Raw genomic sequence first — 10,548 nt, forward strand, 5'->3', positions numbered from 1 at the left:
AAAATGGAAGCACAAGTTTTTCGTACCAGGTGATGTCTGGATTCAAAGATGCTTTACAAGCCCTAGGTAGATTTTGGGGATAGGGGAGGGCTGCTCTTTTTTGAAAGAGGTGCTGGCTATCTCTTCATATAGAGAGTTGAAAACTTTCACAATGTAGCCTAAGAAGGGACATACATGTTCAAGCTTGGCAAAATGTATTTCAAGTGAGCTGGATGTGAGGCACAAAACTGTGTGTGTGTGTCTGCCTCTTCCGAGTTTGCATTACATCACCTAATGTGTCAACATGTCTCACACCTTAGATTACTGCTTTATGTTTGAAACCACTTCTTCCTAACTGTTTTAAAATGGACAGTTAAAAAATTGTGGTACCTCCATGCAACTCCATAAAAAGTGACCCACTAGGTCAGTGATCTTTTTAATACAGATCCAGCTCTGTAACCACACTGGCCTGTGTCTTTCAAAAGAATCCTTTTGCATTTCTTAATTTTATGTACTTCTGACAAGCTACACTTACAATCAGAAATATGAAGTCTAGATGGTAGTTTTCCCCAGTTGTTTGGGGACAAGCGTGTTTGTCGCAGCCTCTCTAACAACAGAAAACTCCCCAGTAATTTCCTGTGTTAGCTAAGCAGGATGCAAGGTGGTGTAACTTGGTTTAGCTTACAGCAAAAGAAGCTAGTGGGTGATCTGTCAGGAGCATGGAAAGTGGCAGTGCTCTCACATGTTAACAAATTTCAGTAGATGTCACATTATATTATTATCCTGTCAAAGCAAACGAGCAGAACCACTTTCTGTGAGTGAGTAAATGATACTGGTTAAATGGTGGGCTGTAGCTTTCATCAGAAAACTCCAGATAAAATACCACAAAATAAATGGTTTGCGGACAGTGAGTAGGATCTGAACTTTAACTTTGGATGCAGTTCTGAAGTTGTTCAGAGGTTGAATGACCTGGATTTTCATCTACTCTGAGCAGTTATCCAGAGCAAGAACTCCACCAATGGCTATCATAAATCTTAGTGTTAACATGAAGTTTTCCTTTCTCCTCAACTTCAAAATAAAAACCTTCACACACCTATCCCTTGGTGTACACCCCAGCAGGAATAGTTTTTCTGGGAGACCTTTGGTAAAATGTGTTTTTCATGGCTGACCGAGGGAAGTTTCAGCATGTGTGCAAGATGCTAACTTCTCTGAGACTTCTTACTACCTTGAAATAAAAATATTTTAGTTCAGCTCTGTTATTTTAGGACTAGTTTTGACTACTCATTTTGGCACTGGGTTTGCCTGTCATTTCTCACCTATGATGTCAGAAACTACTGGTGTGTCTCACTTGGGATTTTAGGAACTCTCTTTAGTGCTCTAGCAGTGCTTTTAACAGGCTCAGAGGTGTACTGGTGGACCAAACTATTGCAAGCGCTTCCCATTCAGTAATAGTAGTGCCAGAACTGGCATAGGCTGTCTACTGTGAAACTTGGAAGTTTCTCTTCTAGCTCTCTTGCTCTCACTTCTAAAATGTGTAAGTGTACTCCCTGTACCTTAAGGTGTTCTGGCAGTATGAGAGGTTATTTTTAAGAAATCCTTTACAAAGAATTCAATATAAACCAGTTTTAAAACTCAAATTGAAAGGTGACATGTTATTTAGGAGAAATGGGCAGCCACAATAAACGGATGTAAGACAATTTGTAGGTAACCTGAAGTTAGTGTTTATGAATACCGTCCCAAATGCTTATTTGGAACCAATGCTTTACTTGAACTTGTGTCACTGGACTCAGTTCATGGTATACTTGGTGTTAAATTTAAGTTCATCAGAGAATGTCACTCCTAATTTAATGGACTCTACTTGCTCTGGGTTCTCTCACATGTATTTTGTAGTGTTTGTTTTTGTTACGTTTGCCTTGTTTTCTCTAATACTTGTGTGTTTTATTAGAAATCATTCCCTCATTGGTTTTACAGAGTATGACACTTGTAGGAAGAGTGTGAAAGAATATGCTGTTTTGGTCAACTTACAGGTCAAATTAAGTTGTGAGAAGTACAGCAGGGAGAGCACTAAGTCTGGAAATAATTTGAAGGGGTTCTGGTAAAAGGGTACTCACCTTCCTCTTGCCAGACTGAAGACTGAATCAAAACTTGTGCAATATATGTATGCTTCGTATATAAGCATTTCTAGAAGATTGTAATGCTCTTGTCTTCAATGTGTAAAGAATGTGAAGTCCTCTACCTTAAATTTCATTGTGTTGCGTACACTGTCTCTATGCTCATGATAAAATCTGGAGTTTAAGTTAGTATCTGCTTCGAGAACAATTTTTTGAGGAATTATGTTCTGGCCTTGTAAATTGTGTACCTCAGTCCAGAGAGCAGACAGGTTTTATCTGTATGTAACATTTGGGAAATATTTTACTTCAGGTGAATCTGTTGGTAGAATTTTAAGTTAGCATTGCAGAGAGAGCTTGTACTCAGAAATACCTGCTTGGGTGTTTCTGTACTTGTAACACAAGGAAGAGTTTGCTGACTGATTTATAACCAGCTATTTATTGGGGGGGGGAGAGAAAAAATGGGATTGGAGTTATACGGTGCATATAGTGTTTTATACCTGAAATAACTTGGGAGTTCTTTATTTAGAATCAGAGTTTTGGTGCTTCCCCCCCTCTTCTAAAAAATTATTTTTTAAAAAGTCCTTATTTTGGCTAGTACAGGTTGGAAATACTTCCATTTTGTCTGTGAAAAGCACCACATTTTGTGTGAAATGCAGAATAATAAAGGGTAAATGTGGCTTAACCTAAACCCTGCATGGTATTGTAGTTTGTCCTTGCTTTAAATTAAAATCCGTTAAAGTCCACTCAAAGAGGAAATTTGAAATGACCTGCGATTTAAGACATTTACAGATTTGGGGGTTCAAATCTATTGCCTGTGTGTTGTTAAAAGCTACGGTGCGTCTGATAACTCTTACGGTACGGTATTAATTATTAAAGATGTGTGTCCTAGGCTCATCCACTAGAAACTGTACTTGACTTCTCTAGCTCAAATTTGAGGCACTCCGGGTGTGCTCAGGTTGCTTTTGAACGTACTAAATGCACTTTTTCTTGGGGCCACACGAAAACTCTCCTTCCGCTTCATCTGTGCCGTCCACCCCAAATTCGCCAGAGGTGGCTTGGGAAGGTGTGCTGGGGGCCCAGCCCCTTCCTCCCCGCTGCTGCCTGGCTGCCCCGTCTCCCCTGCAGAAACACCTTGTCGGCATCGGTGGGCGGGTGAAGGGGGCGAGCAGCTGGATGGGTGGATGGCTGGCTGTGGGGTTTTGCCACGTGTCCTGGCACCCGACTGGGTTGGTGCTAGGACCCAGGGTAGGACCAGCAGCAACTCGGCGCTGTAACTTCACTGCCTTCTATTTAAAGACTGCCCTGAGTCAGGAGAAGCGAGAGCTGCTGGGGATGACAGTTGCTTCAGGCAACCCTGGGGAGGACAGGGTCGGAGGTAAAAATCACCGGCGAGGGCCTGAGCTGGGAAGGGCATGGAGGGTTACCGCGGCGCCGAGTGTGACAGGGTGTCTGAGACCTCGTCCTTCATAGAGGATGAAGAAGAAGAGGAAGAAGAGGGGGAGGAGGAAGAAGAGGAGGAGGAGGAAGAAGAGGAGGAGGAGGAGGCTGTGGACCCAGAGGAAGCAGAGGAGCTGACTAACAGGTACTGTCTCCCCAGGGACTTGCAGCCCTGGGGGGAGCTGACAGCTCCGTCCCAATACACCAGCCCAGGGGGATACCAGGATTAGGGGCCCATGCTGGTTTTAGTGCCTTTCCCCCTTCCCTTCCCCAACTGCTGCAGCTAAAAAGTGTGTGTGGGCTGTTAAAGTGTGTGGGGGGGGGGGGGGGGGGGGGGGGGGGATGGGGATGGCTGTAATTAAGTTTTGTGCGGTAAGCGCCTGCCCTGAGTTCCCTGAAAGCTTTTCTATTTAAAGACCTGGTGTGCCAGCTCAAGTGGCATCTCCCTCTCTGTCTGACTCTGTCACACATTGATCTTAAATGCTCTGCAGATTTGCTTGCCAGGGAGAAGATAGTAAAAAATTATAATGGCGCATTGAAATTTGTTCCTTTTTATGGCCCTTTCTTCCTTCCCATTTGTCCCTCCCTATTCAGTCTCTTCTTCCCCCAAAAAGGAAAAACTTGTTGTACATGCTCGCCACCACCAGTCATGATTTGTGTGGCTGATTTTTGGGGTGGAATGAGGAACACTTTATCACTTTGATTTATTTTTTTTTAAATATCTTTTTTTTTTCTTAATAACTCCCGTACAGAAACTGTTTGTTGTCCTAACACTGCTCTCCTACTGTCAGAAGAATAATAAGCAAGACAGTGGCCCGGCGCCCAGCACATGGCCTTGGTCTTGCGCGGGATGCACAGGCATCTGCAACCCGATCTGTGCAGCCGGACTCCTGTGGCCATGCCAGCGCTTTCAAAAAGCCAGCCTCTTTCAAAAAGAGACACTGAGGCCTGAGAGTCCCCCAGCGCATATCGGGTCGCAAGATTTCTTCCTTGTCTTGAGTAAAGCCTATCAGGTTTGGGTGAATGCTGTAGGAATAACCAAAGACATCAATGATGACGGTTTAAGGTATTTTCCAGAAACAAGTTTTTTAAGAAATTTGGGCCATAATGTTCCTAGAACCTCAGTGCTGTAGAGCCATCCTGCATTTACAAGCCATTCTGGCTGTATTACAGCTCAAGGTGCTTTCTGACATTGCTGATGATAGTCACTGGGAGAAAAAAGATAGCAGAAGAGATGCAGGGGGGTCTCTGTGCAGCCTAACCCACCCTGAGTGCTGCTGAAAGCCAAAGAGGGAAACATAGCCCAGGACTGTAGGAAAACCTCCTTGTAGAGGGAATAGAGAGCTAGTTTGTCAAAGCAGTGGGGGGACGCCCCTGGTGTGTAATGCTGCTTTTCTTCCAAGGGAGATGTTGACTTTTCAGTCCCACACTGTCAGAGAGAGAGGTTACATGCCAATAAACTCTGCTTGCACATGGGTGCAACCCTATGAGAAAACCAGCTGAAGTCAGTAGAGTGGAGCTAGTCACTGCAGGCAGCTAAAACACAACTGACTGGATATTTTTTAATGGAATCTGCAAGTAAATGGCTAACAATAAAACTCAAATTATAAAACATAAGTGGGAATGGCTAACTTTTCCCTTAAAGGGAGGGAAATCTGTGTTGCCTCACAGTTATTTACTGCCTGTGCCGGGAGGACAGTGTCTTCAAGGCTGCCTGTTAGCAGCTCCCCACAGCTGGGTCTTGCTTCTGGCTGGCAGCCTCTGCAATGCAAGCTTGGGCATTGCATCTCACTGCTTAATTAAATCACAGCAACCGTTCCCTTTAGCTCTCAGTTATATTAAGCACTGCAGAGTTTGTCTCTATCCTTAACTGTCTTACTAATAAGAAAGGTCAGAGTCTACCAGAGAAGTTTTTAACAGCTGTGCTCAGTAGTAACTGAGTACATTTAAATCCATTTGATCAGTTTAATTAGATTAAAGGAGATGTAAAATTTTGAGATTGGCACAGATATGGTAACTGCACCAAGTGCTCACCTATACCTTAGTAAAGTTATATAAAACTGACTCTTTAACTGCTTAAATTTTGTTGTTGCAAATGTCTGCACGGTTGTTGAGCTTAAGGCTTTTTCCCGTGCTGAGTGCCTGGGCAGAGCTCCTGGGAGGTGGTGGCTAAGCAAGAACAGCCAGCCTAGCCTCTGGGACATACTCAGGCTGTAAGCTAATTATTTGTTGACAAACAGGTTTTGCAGCCCCTGTTGCAGAACAGATTTGTGCGTGTGTGTGTGTGTGTGTGTGTGTGTGTGTATATGCTTTGAAAACATAGCTTAGGGGAGGTGTAACCAATATGCAAACTTGGCTGAAGACAGCCTGTCCTGGACCCTGCTGTCACTGATTTATTTTTAACAACCCCAAGCTCTCTGCTGCTTTTGTCTTCCTCCTCTGCATGCACTTGAACAGCACCTGGTTATGCAACATTCCAGTCAGGGGGAAATTGCCCATCGGCTCCTATTTCCACCTTTCAAGCACGCTAAATATCCTCATACCTATTTTATAAGAGAGTTATGCAGCAAGATGGCTGGCCCAAGGTCAGCAACTACCTGTGGAAGAAGAGGAGGAGCCCTGGTGTTCCTCCAGGACACCAACCCCTGAGCCCTGACCAACCCACTCTGCTTCCACACCAGTCCCCCTGCAGCAGCCACGGGGAATAAAATCCCCAAAACTGCAGCAGAGCTTATGACTTGCCCCCAAATTATGATGCACGCACATAAAAAGCAGAAAAAATCCGGTTTCATGTCTTTATTACCCTTTTCAGTGTAATCTTCGAATGATTTGGTTTCCTAACACAGGTTTTTATGCAAATAACGAGGCTAACATGCAGCATCAGAACCTATTATAAAGATGGGATATGGCAACATATCCTTGTCTAGCATAAAAAACCTTCTGGTCTTCAGAAGGTTCATGCAATATTTTCTGGCCTTTGGGCATTCTACTATCTGAGACAGATCGTGGTAGAAGTCTTTTCCTTCTAGCTCCATGTAGAATTAATCATCTAAACAGGGAAAATATTTTGAAAGCATGTATTCTGTGTTTTAAGGCAAACATGAGGATGAAGTTAATAGGTTTTAATTTTTGTGTTCGTAACGGTGAGGATTAAGCCTAGCTATAGGAAAATAGTTTACTGGTTAACTGGTTTACACACCCACAGGCATATCCGTGTCTAACAACTACATGATGGGCAAGCTGCTCTGACACAGTTCTGTCTCTGGGCCCAGTCCCGGCTGATTGCTGTGTGCAGTGGGAAGGTCTCTGGGTGCATCTGTGTGCAGGGCTTACATAAAAATGGCTCTGCAGCCAATTTATACATGTTTCCAGGTAGCTGGTTTGCTTGGGATAGGTATGGAGCTCATTTTATCTATTCATTTAGTGGTGACCTGAGACCAGTAAATGCGGAGAAAGTCCTGGAGTTCTGGATTATTTTTATTTATATTTTGAATTAAGCAGTCCTTCCACAAGAAGATCTGAGGTGTGAAAGCTTTAGAGCCAAATCTAGCTTAGAATGATGAGTGAAACAGATGAAAGGGGAAGCAGAGTGGAGAAGGGGACTGCCTGCTACGTGGGGGATGCTGCGGCATCCAGGAGAGCAAAGGAGTGGAATGGTGGGAAGTGGGAAGGTGGGGAAGAAGGGGTGGGAAGGGGAGCACTGGGGTTTTGTCTTCCCAAGGGAAAGTTTGCCCTACCCTCCTCAAAGCAGCGAAAGACGTGGGGAAAGGGCGTGTGCTCTTCGTTTCCTAGATGAGGCAGCGCTCGCCTTGGGCCGGGCTGGAAGGGGCCGGCAAGGCCGGCCGGCCACCGCCGGCTGCAGGTGGGCGCGTGGGGCAGGCGGCAGCGGCGGGAAGCGGAGCCTTTCCACGGCCCTGTGTGAGGAGCCACCTTGAGCATGGAGGGCGGGGGCTCGGGCAGAAGGGCGCTGGGAGCAGCTGAACGGGGTGAAACGTCGTCGAGGTGAGGGCATTGCGGCGGGGAGCGGAGCAGCCGGCGAGCCCACGGCCCAGCCCCTGCCGGCGGCTGCAACTGGGCATCCTGTGTTTTGCTTCTTTTCAGCCTTTTAGGTAACCCTGAGTCCTTGATAAAGGTCTGTATTGCAGTTTGGATCTAAAATAACACACAGACTTCGAGAAGTTCCCCGTTAGGTCTCAACAAAGCGCTTGAATCACTGTGTAAAGGAAGTCTCCCACCCAGACCAAAGTGTTTGTTCCATACCTGCGCTCCCTCTGTGACCTGTGTGGTGGAGAATCCAGAATGTGGGAGCAAGGCGGACCTCTGGGGCACGAAGGTGCTGTGGTTTCTCAAGCAGCATCTGAAGGTGTGACTGGCGATGCCACCGGGTCATGCCATGACCTGATGTCTGCAAAAGAGACCAGTGCTGCAGCAGGTCATGTCCCTTCTCAGACAGACACTTGCAAGCATCAGGGTGGAACAAAAAGCGTGAAATGGGCCCAGCTCCTGGCTCCCAGCTACTCTTAATAAAAACCAGCTTTGTAGCAGAGCGAGCAGCCGTCTTACTGCTTTCAGATAATTACTCATTTGAATTTGGTCACATGCGTGAGCCACTGTGTTGCCAGAAGGGGCATCATTAACACTGAAGGAAGTTAGCAGTAGGTTAACAAGTGAAAGGCTAGGTTTAAAATAGTGACTTTCTGTAGCTCCTAATTCTCTTACCCTGCAGGAGGAGATGGATGAGCTACAGCCCTAGGAAATGCAGAGCGATAGGCAGAGACCTCGCTGAGTATACTGATTAATGTAGGGGGAAAGGGGCAGTATGGTAAAGGCAGAAACTACGGAACTATGGTAAAGGCAGAACTACGGCAGGAACGTACAGAACAAAAACACAAACACAGAAAAAATAAAGTATTTCCTTCAACTGGGAAGGCAAGCTGGCAAATACCAATTTCCAACTCCCCTGCACTGTGCCTGCAGGGCTGAAGTAGGAGCCTTCAGGGAATGAGAGATCTTGTCAGTGCAGGCCACTGCCACAGCTTCACATCTCGGTCATTTTATCTGGGTTGTTTTCAGCTTGCGTAGTATTATGCGGCAAACAGCAACAAATTTTGATGCTGCCAGGACTGGAGGATTTTAGAAAGCTGATGGGCTGGCTGTGATTCTCCATGACAGCGGTTGTGTAGCACAGGTGGACAGACCTCACTCAGCATATCTGAACACGGCTGCTCTGGCAGCTGGGGAGGTGAAAACTTCTTTCCTGGTATGATACGTAAGGGAAAGTGTGCCCAGCCTGCCAGGCTGGACTAGACACCCAAAATCCCAGTGGACACAGCACAGAAGTCATAGTGAGAAGCAGAGAGCTGTGAGAAGCAGAAGGAGGCGATAAGAAAAACCTGGTTTTGAGCTATTATGACAGGAAGCACAAAACCAGTCGTCAGTGTCTTCAAGAATTAGAAAAGGCTTGAGTCAATGTCCTAGCAGTGAAATAACAAACTGACAGCACACGGGCCGACAGGATTGGATGTGGAATGTCTGCGTGGAAAAAAGGCAGCACTGGCTTTTGCCCTGGGATGTTGGTGGCTTCGTATCTGCATTTATGGACCTGAAACATTGCAAATGTCTTTTTGCAATGACAGGTGCTTCCTCTGACTAGAGAGGGGTCTTTCAGCTACTACTCTGCAGCTTGCCAATTGTATACAAAACTAGGGCAGCATTTGGAATTATATTGGAAGGAAATGCTTGACTTAGGTGTCTTTCATTCTGGTCTTAAAAATGTAAAGCACCATCTCATCGCATGTAGAGGAGTATGGACTGTGACCGCAACCTTGGAAATGAGACAATGATGTGAATAATTCAAGCTTTTTGCATAGGCAGAGCCAGAGCAGCCTATTTGTATTCACTAGTATCAGCTGAAGTGGGAGTGCTGCTCTGTTCTGCATGGGGTTTTATTTAATAACACCAGGTAGTGTAGAAAAAATGGTTTAAAAATATATAGGGTGATTTAGAAGTTGAAAAATGTAAAAAAAGAGTAGACTGTTATTGTGGACTAAAATAAGGCCTGAAATATTCCTTAGTACTACTGCTATTTATATTATTTTACTTCATTTTATTTTATTTTATTTTATTTTGCGATGCCCAAGCCAACCTAATGCCAAGCCATGAAACTGGCAAAGGAAAAGCTAGAAGCAAAGTCGGTATAGAATTGTTTGCTTTAGCTCTTCCTGCAACCTGTGAATTTTACCTTATGGAGCTAGCCTTGCTAGAGAGTACTGCACCAAGGCAGATAATCAGCTGTACATCCTGGGGTTTGTATCTGTTTGAGGGCTGGTTTGAGGGCTTTTTTTGGCTAAGATCTGATTGCTTAGTATTGCACTGTCAGACTTGCTTTGAATGGTGGGCTTTAGTCCAAGCTGTCCTGCTAGTCACGGTCTCCAGGCCAGCCTGGTCTCCAGGCCAGCCCATTCACCACAACTGGCTTTAAGCCCCATCAGTGGACTTTGATACCATGTTGTCCCTCTACTGCCTGGTCAGGCTGTTGTCCCACAGGGTGACTTCAGTCTTCATTTAGCACCAAGGACATCAGAGATGAGATGGTCTGTGCATCAGTCTGCATAGACCTCAGCATGGGCCAGCCCAGGGCAGCTCTTCTTGTTTGGTGCTCTAGAGAGTAAATTCATGGAAAGATAGGACCAGCATGGCTAGTATCAGGATTACCTTTTTGTTTCCAATAGGTACTGAGCAGTTTTGCTGAGTGTCCTTTACAAAACCCATATGGTTCAGAGGATTAGCTTGGTAGAGCAATTATGGCTCTTCCCGGGATTTCATCCTCTCCTTCAAAGACCTCTGCCTTCTGCCAGGCACTCAGTGCCCTCCGGAGCGATGCTGACTGCTCCTCAGGGCTGTCCCCCCACCTCTGCAGCCTGCAGGCATCTCTGGCACCCATGTGGTGCTGGGTCGCCGCCTGTGCCAGTTGGTCAGATGAGTCCTGCTTCTCCAATCCCATGGCAATGAGCTAGATTTC

The 10,548-nt window shown here is 45.6% G+C and overlaps 1 protein-coding gene across 1 annotated transcript in view; it reads left to right on the forward strand.

The window, feature by feature from the left end:
• Window positions 1-3,502: 3,502 nt before the first annotated feature.
• Window positions 3,503-10,548, forward strand: part of CMYA5 (cardiomyopathy associated 5) — a 49,155-nt gene continuing 42,109 nt past the window's right edge. Inside the window, exon 1 of the mRNA XM_049794395.1 lies at window positions 3,503-3,672. Coding sequence (XP_049650352.1) covers window positions 3,503-3,672 — 170 coding nt within the window. The remainder of the gene's footprint in view (window positions 3,673-10,548) is intronic.

This window comes from Accipiter gentilis, chromosome Z (genome assembly GCF_929443795.1).
Source record: "Accipiter gentilis chromosome Z, bAccGen1.1, whole genome shotgun sequence".
NCBI lineage: Eukaryota > Metazoa > Chordata > Aves > Accipitriformes > Accipitridae > Astur > Astur gentilis.